At 33.6% G+C, this 16,441-nt stretch overlaps 1 protein-coding gene across 1 annotated transcript in view; it reads right to left on the reverse strand.

The window, feature by feature from the left end:
* Nucleotides 1–8,682: 8,682 nt before the first annotated feature.
* KCNJ3 (potassium inwardly rectifying channel subfamily J member 3) overlaps nucleotides 8,683–16,441 on the reverse strand; it is a gene marked incomplete at its 5' end in the record, with an annotated part of 159,908 nt that continues 152,149 nt past the window's right edge. Inside the window, one exon of the mRNA XM_082658715.1 lies at nucleotides 8,683–11,997. Within this exon, the coding sequence (XP_082514841.1) occupies nucleotides 11,411–11,997 (587 nt within the window). The 3' untranslated portion in view covers nucleotides 8,683–11,410. The remainder of the gene's footprint in view (nucleotides 11,998–16,441) is intronic.

Consider the following 16,441-nt stretch of genomic DNA (forward strand, 5'->3'; position numbering starts at 1 on the left):
CAAGTACTTGGAATAGTGATCAGAGATTCAGATGTTTTTAAACTACTTTGAGATGGAGTTTGGCTGACTTGCTTTCTTATCTTCAGGCTTCTCACTATTGTTTCCCGTTTGGTTTTGGCCAAGTCAGCTACCAGTAAACATACTGAATACTCAGATAGTTCAGGAATGAATTTCTTCCAAGAAAGCACACTAAGTTGAAGAATTATTCTGAAAGAAAATGAAAGTTAAACCTTCAATTAAAATTAAATCTATCTTCGTATGGCAAAAAAAATATCTGCCATGCTTATTTCACTTTTCACTATATATAAATTAAGCCAGGGTTATATGGTGAAACCAAGTGGAGGTTGGCATTTGTCTAACCCAACCAAGATACTCAGAGAATACACTGTATCTGTGCCCATCATTCCAGATATTGATTAGAGAGGTCAATTCAATTTTATTGAAATTTCAGATGATCTATATGATTTGGGGGACACCAAGATATATACCATTGATTGGCTTTGTTTTTATTTCTCTTTCCCTAGTTGTGGTAAAAGCTATAAATTAAAATTGTAAAGCAGCAACTCTGTTTTGTATCTTATCAAAGCTCACACCGTTCCAGGGATGTGGTCTACATTGGTGGGTCACTATGCTGAATCCCAAGGTTGAATGAAAGAGTCAATGCAAGAACATTTATTTCTTTGAGTGGTGTCTAATAACAATCAAGATTTTATTTCTCTGCAAATAATTATCGGAAAAAGACATTTTGTTGCATAAATTTTAAATTCTAGTTATTTAACCAGTGAATCTTTAATTATTAAATTTTAAATAATGGAAAGTCTATAATATTATTCCAGACTACTCAAATTTATGTGCCGACAACAGATATTGCTTTTTCTGAAATTCCGTCTTGCATTAGAGATGAAAGGAGTTCTTCCTCTAAAACACATAGCTGATACAAAAATGACCTCTTGATTAGCAAGCTGCCAATATTAAAACTGTTATATTGTTTTAATATTTGCTTCTTCAGAGTTTGAATTTTACCATCTTTCTTTAAATCAAGTTAATGCTCTTAAATGTATCAAGTGAATGAAAGAGAGGAAATACACTTTCAAATAACACTTTCCTTTGGGGACCAGTTCAGGTAATTTGGAGTGCTTAATTGCAATGGTTGAGAAAAGAGACAATGTTGTGAAAGTATAATGAGAGCTAAAAAGATCTGAAATTGTTGGTTGTTCTTTGGGGAATTTCTAGCGTTTTCCTTTTCAGATAAGGGGAACTACATAAAATGATTTTCTTTTTTTCCCCCTACTTGCCAGGAGTGAAATATTACATTCAGTTATAGTATTTAAATTAACTTTACAGTAAGAATATGTTTTTTTTCCTCATCTCTCTGTGTATTCAGTCTTACTTATATTCTCCTATAACATTTTGCAAGCCTCATAAATTCTGAGGGATGTACGCTGTAAATAAAGTATAATGAAAAATATATTGGTTCCAATGAAATAAAAATTGTGGAGTTTATTTATTTATCCCTTGTGTATATTGGAAGAATGAACTTTTAAAAATACATATCTGATTCCATCGTCCTTTCAAAATCTTTAAAAGTTGTCTTCCACATAAAAACCCAACTATTTTTTGAGGGCTATAATATCTTTTATGAATGGGTCCCTACTTACCTTTCTGATTATCTCCTATATTAATGTACTCCATGATCTAATGTACCCCATGATCATACCCCATGTTCTAGTCTTTCTGAGCTACTTATATTTGCAACACATGTTTTCCAAACTCTATGAATCTATAACACTGCTTCCTTTACTTCTCCTTTTCATTATCTATGTAATTTCTCCAAATCTCTGAAAACATAATCCCAGTAACCTTTCCTGCAAAATGCTTTTCAAGATCCTTCCACCCTCTTTAACCCCACCCCAATCCCACACCTGATATGAATTGGATCACTTTCTTCCTCAGTGTGCCCATAGTATCCTATGCAGTTATGCTTCAAAACATTCAGAAGTGTATTTTCATTAACAGTCATTTCTAACAAGTTTGAAAAGCTTTTATTACCTTCTATAACTCTAGTGTATATCATAACACCTACAACATAGTAGGCACACAAAATTGACCAAACAAGTGTTTATTGATTTGAAGCTTTTAAGATGATGGGTCTCTGTGGATGTGGCAACCCTGAAGTTAATTTCAAACTGGATGAGTGCCCAGAAAGTTCATGTCAACGGACAACAGGTGGTACAGATTCTGCATAATTGGTAAAATTGGTAAAATTGATTCCATCATCCTCAAGTAAGAGCTTCCTTATATAAAAGCCATGCTTGACAATTTGGAAAATATTAATATAAGGTATTGGGAAAAGAAACAAGATAAAATATATAACCAGTGACTAAAAAATAACTTATGGATTCAGAATACATTATTGGTATAAATACTGGTCATTCGCAGTTAGTGCTCCATTCCAACTGTACCAACATTTGATTCTCATCCAAGAGGGAAACTACCTGCTTCAAGACTAACTGTAATGTATACTTCTCCATGCAAACTTTTTTTTGTCCTCCAACTTAATCATCAATAATTATTTTATCCACTAACTAGACTAAGATTTATCATTAATCTTATTTTCTTTAAGAAACTGTATATTTTATCACAGAATAGATCTCAATTTACCAAATATCTGCCACTTAATGTTTTCTTTACTGTTAAATATCAACTCTGTAAGTCATCAAGAATGGAAAGTGTCTGACATTAAACATGAGTCAACTTAGTCAAAAAACCACAGGTGGATGAGAGAGTTCATTCACATGTCCAAATCTAGATATTTTAAGAAAAATTCTGAATAATGTGAAATACAAATCTCAGAATGTAATGTAATATAGTTTCATACTATAAATCTTACATACAGGGAAAGTGAGAGCCAGTGAAGTCAAACCTATACAAAAATACAAGTCTATAATATAATTAATTGTATTATTCTGTTAGGGGAAACACTGACTGAAACTGCCTGCCCTGGCCAGGCAAAGACAGTAACAATTTGCATGAGTTATCTTACGACAGAGATTGAACTAACAAGGACTAACAAGCCACCACCAACCACAAGAATACGGGAAAAGTCAAAAGGAGAAAGGAGACGCTAGTCCACATGTCCTACCAACACCCCAGAATCCTCCTCGCTGGAATCCATCTTGGCTGAGTGATTGCATGCACCACCAGAAGGTACCCTGAGTCATAATGATTGGCCAGAGACAATCTGGAAACTAATCCCATCACCATTAAACCCGAGACTGCAAACCACACAGCAGAGCAGTTCTGAGTTCCCTTACCCTGCTGCTTTCCGCTTGGGTGCTCCTTCCCAATAACGTCTCTTGCTTTGTCAGCACGTGTGTCTCCTCGGACAGTTCATTTCTGAGTGTTAGACAAGAGCCCACTCTTGGGCCCCCCTTCCTGCAACAATTCTGTGCACAATTTTCCTTTTAATACAAATAGCTTATGAAACCAAGAAGTCACTTCATCAGTGTAAGAGGGAGAAGAGATAAAAGTTGATTATAAAAACCAATCATTTATTTAGGAAGCTTTAACAAAAAAGGAAGCCATATATCTCATAGACTTTACAAGTCTTTATCACTGTAAGTCCATATCATTGTAATAATGGAATACTGGGTAGAAGACATGTTATCAACTTTGATTTATAAAAATAAAACTTCATCTACGTGACATTTTGATTTCCCCTTCTCATTCAGTCAGCCACTGAAACGTAAACCTTGATCAAAATACCAACTCCCATGGGCCCATCCAATGTCTCTGCATACAGTTCATTGTTCTTTTGGTTAAAATACAATGGAATTTATTTTCTAAAATTAATTTCTAGGTCACAAGCTTTCGTACATTTTAAGTGTCTATGTGGCACATATTTTTCTGAAAACAAATACTGACACTAGCTTTTAAGTTATGTACTGAAATTTAAATCCACCTTTGATATTTTTTAAGACCAAAGCATAGGACGCTAACCAAGAAAAGTAGACTTGATGTACAAGCTTAGATTCAGGACATTGAAGTTATGGACGTTATTTTCAATCTATTTAATGAAACATTGCTTTGTTGTTTTATTTTGTTTGTTTTTTCCACTCTGTGAAGAACTGGAAAATAAAGCCTGGTCAGACATCTTCTCACAACTAGGACAAAAATAGACTCCTAAGAGAATAATTAAATAATGTCTTGTTAAATACGTTTCTTCACAAGGAAGGACGTCATTAATGAAAATAAACGCTGCCCCTATTTTTAAATATACTTAGATATGGGGAAAAATATTTTGTTGAAACTACATTCTTTTTATATAAAAGGGGATAAGTAAGAAAGATTAGTGAGATAGAATAACAGTCCCCAATGAAATCCACATCATAATCTCTGGAACCTGTGAATATGTTACCTTGCTTGGCAAAAGGGACTGGCATATGTGATTACATTAAGGACAGATATGGGAAGATTATTTTAGATTATTTACGTGAGCCCAGTGTAATCACAATGGTCCTTAAAAGTGGAGGCAGAAGGTAGAAGAGTCAGAAGAAGATATGACTATGAAAGAAAGGCACAAAGAGATGCAACTTTCTCGGCTTTGATGATGCAAGGAGAGGGCAATGAGCCAAAGAATATGGATGGCCTCTAGAAATTGAAAATATCAAGGAAATGAATTCTCTTCTAGAGCCTCCAGATAGAATTGCAGCCCTAGTAACGTATTGATTTTTAGCCCAGTGAGACCCATGTCAAACTTCTAGCTACAGGCTGTGGGATTATACATTCGTGTTATTTATGGTCCAAATTTGTGGTAATTGATTATAACAGTGATAGAAAACTAATACACTTAAGCTGGCCTGTCTTCTCAAAATGGTAGATTAAATATAAGTATTTACTACTGCTACTTCCTGAAACTATTGAAACAATAGTAGAGGAATTTTAAAGGCATAGCAGGGAAAAAAGGTCAGGAAAGGAGACAGTAGCAAGAAGAACTCCTGAAAGTTTGTTTAAAAAGCAGACTTTCCTTTGTTTTAATCAACTCAACTGGTCCTCAGAACAATGGTGGCCAGGTACCTCCTCTGTAGGAAGGTGATTAAAAGAGTCTTATCTGGGCAATGTCATTGACCTTAAAGAAGAAACCTAAAGATACTATCAATAACTTCCATAAATAGTCCTACCATGTCACTGAAAAGTGAAGACTACGTATGCTTGGACATACTGCATACAATTGCACAGAGCCTCAATAATCTTTTTAGTTGCCTCCATAGAAAATAAATTCAAAATCATATGTATTAAAAGATATTAGAAACAGAATGAAGGTAGAAGAAACATTTAAAACACACTATCAAAAATTTGAGAGAGCTAAAATCCTTCACTTATGATACAAGAAAAAGACCCTTTAAAAAAGGAAACCTTTAGAGAACAACAAAAAGTTCTTGAAAATTAAGACTACTCTATGAGAAATGAACATCTTGGAAGATAAGTGAAATCAAATAGATGGATATAAATGAAAGTCATAGATGATAAAATTAAGAAAATCTCCAAGAAAATAGAGAAAAGATACAAAGAGATAAATAAAAGAGGAAATGAGAATATTAGAAAATCATTCCAAAAGTTCTGACATCCAAATAATGAAAATTCCAGAAAGAAGGACAGAGGAAGATGGAAGGGAGTAAATAAAGGAAAAAAAACTTAAGAAAATTTTCCTGATGGGCATGAGTTTCCAGATTGAAAGCACATGGCCAAAGATTAAAATGGATGCACACTTAGGCAGAAATTTTGAAATTTTAGAACACCAGGGAAGATTAGAATATCCTATAAGTTTTAAGGGGAGAAATCAGTTTCACACAAGGGATTAAAACTTAATAGCATCAGACATCTCAATAGCAACACTGGAAACTAGGAGAAAAAGGAACAATGTTGCTGAAATTCAGAAGGAATGCCATTTCTACACTAGTCCAGACTCTTAATATTAATTATTAGGGAAGACTTAATTTATTTAAAGAAATCAAGGTTTCAAAAAGTTTACTACCAGGTTTCTTTTCCCCCTGAGAAACTCCTGGAAAATGTGCTTTATCAAAACCAAGGATTAGGGACTTCCCTGGTGGTCCAATGGTTAAGACTCCGTGCTACCACTGTAGAGGGCACGGGTTCAATCCCTGGTAGCAAACTAACATCCCACATGCTGTGTAGCATGGCCAAAAAAACAAAAAAAATAAAAAGGAAAACCAAGGAGTAAACCAAGAAAACTGCATATTTACCATGAAACGGGGTTTCTATACCTAGAAAGAGGTGAATGGAATCCCCATGATGATGATAAAAGGAGATGCCAAGACAACAGCTACAAATTGAGAGAAATTTACAAAATTGAGCAGATCAGGATGCTTTGGTAGGGATTTCGTCAAGAAGAGAAAACTGTTCCAATATTTTATGTGTTTGAAGAATCAACAGGAAAGTATTTATAATCGGAAAGGACGCTGTGGCTAAATTAGCGATAAGTACATGTATAAATAAGCAAAGAAAAAATGACTATCAACTCTAGGGAGGAAAAGGCTGTGAGGGTGAGTAAAACGATCAAAACATATGGGCTCAAATGCAGTAGAACTTAAAACACTGATAATTAATCTAATTAAAAATATGAAAACAATATAACAATATTGGGAATTTAGGGTAGGGTGTATGTAGTAGAGGTATGGTGGGCAGCAAGTTTTAGAAATAGAACCAGATCTTCATCTACCACAGTGTAAAGTAAACAGAAAATGCCCCCAAATGGAAAATCCAGAAGAAGCAATTGTGTATCAGTAGAACCACCAAAGAGCGCAGAGACTACTCAGGTTTGTGGATTCTCTAAACAACCTGTCTGAGAATCAGTTTCTTCAAGTGTAAAATGGGGATAATCTCTACCATGTAGAGCTGTTGTGAAGATCCAAATACTATGTGCAAATCAGCATGCAAGTGATTGACTCGTGGAGCTGGGAAAGGATAAGCAAGGGTTATATTGGATACTGATCTTAGTAAGCAATGAGAAGAGATAACGGGCCCTACCATATCTTTTGTTCATTGATCCTACACAGCCTGACTATTCAGAAACAGCCATGATTTCAAGAAAACTTTTCAGGTAAAAAAAATCATGATTTGGAAAAAAATTCTACTGGATGAGGAGGATCATCCTTTTTGAACTCCTCTAGGTCAGAAGCTACAGGAACTTGGCTTTGCAGATTAATTCTGTGAGGTGTCAGAGAGTTGGACATATGACATATTGAACTCATCTGATCTAAAATTAGGAAAACATTTTTCTTTGAAACACTGTCAGAAAAAGTAACTGAGCGCTCTTCTAAAAGGTGATTTGATATTTAAACAAAATCAGGAAAACAGTGTATTTGTCTGCTTTACTTACTGTGGCTTTTGAGACTCAGGTTCAGCAAAGGGTAAGATGGTCATGAAGCTTCCTCCAAGAAATGCAGGTCTCAAATAATCTGTATTATTAAATTCAGGTTCCATATTGCTGAAGTATCTCACCAGTAAGGAGCCAAAATAAAAGTAACCCTCAAGGAATGACTTATAATGATTTAATTATACGTTTTCAATCATTTAATCATTGATTTTTAGGAGTTAAAAGTCTTATGATAAACCAAATCAAGTAATGTGAGTAATTAACTCTTGGGAAGTAGAAAAATGATGAGCACGCTACAGAAATTTAACCCAATCATATTTTGAAAGTTTAATACAGTTTTTATAAAACTGAACTTGCAGTATTGATTACATAAGTTTCTGCTTTTGTAACCTAAATGACCTTGTACATTTAAATAATAATAAACTGCATGCTGGACAATGCAATTAGTTTGATGCTAATCTGAATATGTACAACAGAACTCAAGCACATACTCGGAATAGAGCTCACAGATGTGCTGTGCAGTCACACTGAACTCTCTTCATGGTATGAAATGGTAGAAACTTTCATTCAAATAGAATGTAAGCCACCTTCCCCAGAATCTCACTTTTCCTCCCAGAGAAATCATCCATTATGGTTCCATTCTATTTCCACAAAGTGGCTCTTGAGTACTGAGACAACTAAATATTTTTCAGAATATTTAATGCCATATATGGATGAATTTAAAACAGCATAAGAATTTCTTCAGAAATAATCAATAATAAAATATCCTTATTTTTAGTTTAATATATATTTACAAAAGCATATTCACATATTTATGAGGATATTTAAATTGAAAATAGGCATTATCAAAATAATTGTGTTTTTTTAATTTACATCATTTTGATAAACAGAATGAAATATTTTACCATGACAGGAGCTATACCATGAAAATCCCATTAAAAGGGACTAGTTTCTAGTTAAGTTGAATTATTCAGTTCAATGAACACATTAGATTTTGCTTTTTTTTTTTTCAGTCACCACACTGGTGGGCTGAAAATTATCTTGACTTAAGTTGACTTTTACTCCCTTTGATGTGAGCTCTTACAAATTCCTGAAATGGAAACACCAGAGGTTTATTTTTTATTCAGTCAATAAAATGCATAACTTTTCACTGCTAGGAAAACATGTCATGTACAGATTGAACAAATGTTACAGGAAATCACTTTGATGAGAAGTCCTACAGGCTAAAATATATGAAACTGAGATGACTTTGCTTGGAATGATCAGTGTCAAAAAAATCAGCAAAATGAGAAGAAAAAGCAATTCTTTATTTTTATCCAAATATATCAGACTTCATAATTTAGTTTCAACAAAAACGTAGAGTCACCATATATCATCCAAACCAGGACATTATAAGAGTGAAAGGGAGTATTAGTAATAATTACACAGGTACAACAGGTATAAACTGGAACTCTCCTGGGTAAACCGGGACCTATGATCAACTTAGCAATAGGGGTTAAACTGCAATTACATGCAGAAATCATACCTTTCCCATACATATGTGGGAAAGTTAAAGGAACAGCATTCACTAAGAAAAATTTGACAACAGTGGTTGTTTCTCATCATTCAGGTCTTTGTTCAAAGATCACCCCCTCCCTAAGCCAGTCACCTCTTCTAGAATAATGAATTCTTATTTCACCCAGTCATTTTCCATCACGTTACCCTGTTTTCCTTCCCTTAACTGATATTTTGACTCTGAAATTGTGTCATTTGTTTTTTGTCTCCCTCCCCCCACTCCTACTGATATGCAGTGTTTGAATGGGCAGTGACCTTCTCTGACTTAGTCATATCCAAATCTACAGGAGCTAAAAATGCCTAGAACATTAAAGACATGCAAAAATTTTGTTGAATGAATGAATGAATATATTTGGAGAGTTTATTTTTGGTCTCATAATCCTCTTGGTGCCAAAAACAAATTAAAATGACTCTCTAAATTAAATTATGGCTCTGTTTAGTTTTAAGTGGTTGGACTAAATGATCTGTGCAGTCTCTTCCACTGATAATAAATATACTGTAACCCCTGGGTCCCCTTCTCTCTCTGCTACTATTTCATTTCCTATATCCAGTAAATAAGAAAGTTTGGGGGTAAGGGTTAGGGCATCCAGCTCTATTCACAGTGGTTGGATGCTCAAGGTTGATCATTTTGCCAGTAACAATTCCCTGGTATATGTTTGCACCTGCAGAATTTGGTTGATACAGAGGTAGCCAGAAGGTATTATTGTAGTCAATGATAGAATTGTTGATGTAATAATTTTCCAATACGAAAATCATCACAGGATTGCTAAAAACAACGGGAAATGGTGGGAGCCCAAACCAGCTATTAAGGATTTACAATTTATAAGGAGAAGTAGATTAATTCTGGACAGACTTAGATTGCAATACCCCAAAAAGCTTTATAGGAAAATCCATGATATTCTGACAAGAAGCACTTGTAAATTTTCATTAAAATCTCTGCATTTCAAATCTTTATTTTTCATGTGTTCTTCTGAGGAACAGTTTTGATTCCTACTAATGAGTCATAAATATCAAACCTTTGGGTTCAAAAAATAGTACTGCTAAAATTATTTTGGTGGGCCAGAGATCCAAGACACCAATAAATTGAGTGTTTACCGAAACAAAACAAAACAAAAAACTCACATGGGTAAAATATCTTCAAGTTATCTGATTTTAAATTCTCTCAGGTATATACAAAACATTCCTTCGGAATTGAGTGACAGGCAAGGGATGAAATAGGTTCCCCAGGTGAGGAAAAGAGTCTGTCCTGCTATAACAAGTGCCACAAACATGAGAATGGCATAAAAAGAGACTCAATGAGACATACAGATTTTACACATAAATACCTATCATCTGTTTCATTGTATTGTTTTATCTCCTCAAAGATAAATTACTGATTTTTAAAATGACAAAAGTTTGAGAAAAAGAGTGAAAATGTTACCAATTGACTCAGTTTGAAACAGGGACCATTAATTATGTAATTTCACACAGATTCCAATATATTCAATATAACTTCGCTACTGACTATTACAGTGATCCAACATTTGTTCAGAGCTCATATTTGTATTAGATCGTACGTAAAAGAGATTTCCAGACTTTAATCAGTCCAGGAAAGGACCAACTCTCAAAATGGCAATATTTATTTTTTCCCAGTACTAGCAACTTTTAAAAATCATAAGAAATTGTCAGCGTATTAGTATGCTTCAAAATTTACAAGTTAAACATATAATGGTTATATTTTTGCAGGGCCATAAGTAGCACAGACTTGTGTGACTCCCTCGTATAAAGAACAACTGAAAACCTTCCAGGACCTTAAACAGCAGAAAACATTAAATCAGATTTTAAAATGACAAATAATTTAAGGCTAAAATATTTGGTATTAATAATTAATGCCAGAAGCCTTCCTAGCCTAATAAAGTAAACATGCACAAGAACTACAACTTTGAACAAAACATCACAATTTTATCAGATATATGTATGTACGTGTGTGTGTATGTGTATGTATATATATGTACATATATGTGTGTGTATATATAAAACTACGTGTACACACACACACACATATATATATATAGTTTTATCACCCTGAAAGCTATCAATTCATGTTTGGCTTAATACGTATGTTAGAAATGTTGTGCAGGGTACTACCCCTTTAAATATATATATATACATTTTCCATAATATACAATATAAATATACCATATATAAATCATGCCATAAAACTAAATGTAAAATTTGCACATTATTGCATGCTTGATGTGATAATACATGCCCGTTAATAAGAACTTCCTTCTGATGTCCTCCCTTCACAACTTTATCTTTTGCACATTAGCAATACTTGAAAAGGAAGGTTCTCAAATATGTATATATGACTGGGGGAAAAAATGTACCTTTCAGATTCCTTAAAGAGGATTACCTCATCAGCCAAATATTGGACTATTACCAAATCAAACAGTAAATAATGCCTGAAGGGGTGTTTGGTTATGTGAATCTATCAGAGTTCATTTTTCTTAGTTTTGCCGGAAGATTCCCTTCCATCCTGGCTGCTCCTCCGGCCATCTTTTGAAGCTTTGGTGGCAAATCAGCCACTGACTGGCTCATGGGATCAGACAACATTTTGGTGGTTTTAGATACCAGTTTTTCTTCTGAGTTGCCAGGTACTGAACTTATTCGTTGAAGTTTCATGGGCAAATCACCCAAGCTGTAGGCTTTTTCAGAAGTTGTAGAACTCATTCTCAAGAGTTTTTTGGGAAAGTCTTCTCTTCCAGTAATTTTCTGCAGCTTAGATGGAAGTTTGGTACTAATGTCATCTAGTCCATCTAAGCATTCCACAGAATTATGTCTTTCTTTGCTGTTAGTTATGGCTGGTGCTATTAAAGGGGACGACATAAGAAGCATTTCCTCCTGTTCTTTCACACTGTAAGGTGGCGTGGGGACTTCAAATGTTGCATGGAACTGGGAGTAATCAACTTTAAAGAATCCTTCTTCTAAGGAAATTACAGGGAAAAAACGGTGGCCCCAAAGAACTTCATCTTCAGTGTATGATGTTCGAGCTTGACAAGTCATCCCTGAAAGCAAAAAGGAAGTCCTTGATAAATTACGCATAGTAGAAGCACATGTTAAGGCATTTTGAACTAAGGAATTCATTTTGCTTGTTAACTTAAGAAGGATACTTAACTGCGTATCACTTTCCTCTTCTGTAGAGTAAAATATAAAAAGCAACACCTGTCTTACAGTACTGCTGTGATCATGAAATAAAATTACACGTACAGAAATGTAAAACGAGCCAAAATAGTTGGCTTTTATAAATGAAAGCAAAGATAACCATCCCAAGTATTTGTTAAGTGAATAAAAGTTGAAAATATTTCTATGTTGTATAATGTAAAGTCATTGTAGAGATTCCCTTCTTCTGGACCTTTAGGGCCAGAATGAACTTTTGTTCAAGTTTCAGAAATCCTATGCTAAAATCAGTAATCTGGGCCACTGTGATGTTGCAAGTTCTATTCCTGCTATACAAATTTCTGAAACTGGATGCTGGATATAAGATGTGAAATGCTGCCATTTATATATTATGTTGCTTGGATATCATTTACCTTATGCTACTCTGATCAACTCAATTCTGTTCTCATTAATCATATGTTAAGACTAAGTTACGCTTAAATCAGTCAGCCTCTGAATATTCCTTTGTGAAGACTGGAAATATATGAATAAATTAAAGCCATATATTACATTTCAGTTTTATATTAGTCAAAAGGTACAATTTTCTATAAGTTGCAAAAGTCATTACTGTCCTCTACCTTTACTATCAGACATCTATTAAAGGTTATTAAAGTGTAAAATAATAGATGAATTTAAAAAATGCATCTTTCCAATAGTTAAGTATAATTTAAACAAGTAATGACAGTCTTTCTTCTTTCATTTCTATTCTCCCTTTGTCACTTTATAAATAATTTCTACTGTGTTTAAGCCTGGTATAGTTTGGATAAAGAGATATTCTGTATTTTTTCCTCTGACTAGCAATCACACATGCAATACTTAGAATTAGAAATAAACTGCATAATTCAAAAACCATACTGAAGATAAATTAAATCCTTCACTGAATCATTCCAAAATCTTACCTTATAATTATTATCAGTTCTATATTACCAGGGAATCAGTTGTTATGATATATATATTGTCTTTTTCCAGACAGCTTTTAAAGAAATTTATGTAAAAAATAAATGCCCATCTCAGGCACTATGTTAGGTGCTCTCTCTCCATATTATTTCTAATCATCAATATCATCTTGATAAGAAAATATTTTTATGTCTATTTTAAAGACAAAGAGTATAATGCTCAGAGAGTTTAAATCTCTTGCCCTTCCTGGCACACAGATCTAGGAAGTTGTAGAGAAAAGTTGGTATTATTCTAACTTCTGTTTTTGTTGTTGTTTTTACTTTGCCATGATGTCTCTAGTATTTTAGTTGGGAACCTGATTCTAAACAACTTATCAATCTCACTGTCATGGTGGAAATCTGACAGCGACCCAATACTAGTCTTCATAATCATTATCATATCGGGAGTAGCACCCAGAAATATTTATATGTGAAGATAACAAAATTAGACTAAAAAGTGATTTGTACATTTTATAGACATGCACACAGTATCATTCTGTATTTTCAAACAGATTTCTAGTTTCTGACAATATTTCATGAGAAAAAATTATAGAACATCACTTATTTAGAGAAGATAAAAAGTATATTTCCCAATATATTTACTTGGTTTTATTTTGAGATGTTTAAATATTAAGCAAACTACCTGGGATAAAGAACAAATATTGATGTTTTTATCCATTAGTATATGAAACAATAAAATGAGTAAGTACCCTTTATTGTTTAATTGAATAAGTACCCTTTAATTTCTCTCCAAGAGCAATCACTCTCATGAATTCTTTATGTATACTTGCCAGTTCAGGGTATTAATTTATATAAATTTATGAAAAAGGATCACTATAAATGCATGTATATATTAAGAGCTGAAGTAAATTAAGATTATGAACTTTGTTCAATTATTTCTAACAACAGTAGATTACATATTGAAACAAAATTTGATTCCTATCACATTCTTAGCCCATATTTAGCGACTTTTTTCTTTACATTAAGAAAGGACTATGAAATTAAAAATAAAAATTCTGTCCCCATTATTTATCATTATAATGTACTGTGTTGCTGATCCCCAATGCCTACCCTGAGCTGTTTCATATGTAGTTATCAGAAGTCATAGAGAAGAACTAGAGAACCTTAAATGAAGGGAAAAAAATGGGGGAAATAAAATCTTGTAAAATTTTTACTTTGAGGAAACAGGATATTGATAATTAAGGTACTATAACATCCACAATGGAAACAGGTATTTCAAATGTTTGTTCATGTAAAAATACCTGTAAGCATTATTACTAAAATGCCAGTGGATAATTCTGACTGAAAAGGAAGGTAGGGATTTTATTCTACTATATGAAATTGACTTTACTTCCTTTCATAGCAAACTAATACTGGTGAGGCAACATTTTTATATAATTGAAAAATATATAAATTAGGTTTCCTATTACACTACTAAACAGCTTGTAAAAATCACTTAAAGCTCTCTGAGCCTCAGTTTACTCTTCTACATAGTAAGGATAACAATATCCTCTTACAAAGCTGTTGAGACTTTGAGATAAGTGAAGTGTACAAAACAGTGTTTGGTATCAGGCAATGCTCCATCATAACTGCTTTTCTTTTTATCATTCTGTGGGTGATCATTTGCATTTCCTGTTTTCCCTGGAAATTAGTGATAATGCATTCATATAAGCGGAGAATTTTGACATATTAGTAATTTGTCCCATATTAGTAATATAGGATATTAAACTTAAAAATTGCTAGGTATCACATAGCAATTTTCTTTTGAAATGGTCAACTAAACATTCAAAATATTTCAAAACTACAGAAGAAGATACATTACTCATCTTCTCACTTTTTAGGGTTTCTCAACATTTTCCACCTAATTATCTAGAATAGCTGCGAAGACTAAGTATGGAAACTTGGGGTGTATTAAAAAGGCCTCGGCAAGGTGAGTGACTACAGTCCGCTATAATACTTTGGTAATGAAGAACATTTGCCAGCACTTTAACCTTTGTTTGTTCTTCTACTGTTCCTTTTACACTTTCATTAAAAGTAGGTACACAACTATCAGACATTTCCAATTCAACAACATCATCGTTTTAAAATCTGATTTCACCTCAGAATGTTAATGTACAATCAACATATGGATAATGATATGGAAACATTATTAATTGGATAACAGGAAGATCTCTATGATGGTCAATCTGCAGTTTAGACAATCTACTAAAATAAGATGTAATTGAGAAACTACTTCTTTTTACAAGTTATCCCAAAAAAGTGACACCCAAAATGGTGTTGAAAATATAGAATACAGATTTCAATTGAGAAGATTTAAAGTAAATATAATTGTTTTCTAAGAACATGAATATATTACAGTATTCTTCCTTCTAGAACGCTTTATCTTATGATACTACTTACTGTAAGCCAAATTATTTAAAATAATCCATGCTTAGATTCATAATTACAAATGCCATTTGAATCAAAATAAATGCAGGTAAAAAGATACTATATGATTGCACCTCCTAACTGGCAATGTGACTGTTTGCATGTTTTAACCAGATTCCAGGCTTGAACAAATGTGATGAAAATCAACACGAGCTCATCTCTGTGGGAACTGGCAAAGCAACAGATGCTGCTTTAACTGGAAATAGCTGGGACTTTTGAATCCTTAGATGAAAAACATTTTGTGAAAAAATGACTTATCCTGTGCCTTGATTCATGGACAAAGAAACTATATGTTGTTGTTTAATTTATTCCAAAGTAGTGTTTCAATTTAAAATGATAGAGGCAATGTAGTCTAATCTCTTTATTTTTGACTTTTCTCTTTCCTGATTCTGCCTTTACATCGTTAAGTTCATCTCCCTAACTTAATTGAACATTAATTCAAATAAGAAGTATGAAAGCTTTTTGAGTGAAAATGGAAAACTGAATTGTTATTTTGACAAGTCCTTAATTAAACTTTCAGAATACCTCTAACTCAGTTGTTTTCTATTGTTTCTTCTGAACAGAGATGGTGCATATGTCACCTACGTGAGATGAGCACAAGATGGTTAAATGCAGTATAACTACAGGCCAAGGGGAATGTCTGGATGCTGCGACACAGAAAATACCAAGCAATCGATAACTTCTGCACAGCAGAGGCTTTATCTAAAGCTTACTCAGTATGGAAGTTGCTGAGGGCGTGTGGGGGGGTGGGAAGTTCTCCAATAACATGGTGGCTGTAGCTGCACTTTATCATGTGTGCACTAAACAAAAAGGAAAATAAAAGCAAATCTCCTTCAAACGAGCCGTGTCGTAATAATAATAATAGGCATGGGCTATATCACAAAGTAATTTCCTAGTCCACCCTATGCACTGCTCTGAGGATTATTGAATA

This window comes from Grampus griseus (assembly GCF_964374135.1).
Source record: "Grampus griseus genome assembly, chromosome: 7".
Lineage (NCBI taxonomy): Eukaryota > Metazoa > Chordata > Mammalia > Artiodactyla > Delphinidae > Grampus > Grampus griseus.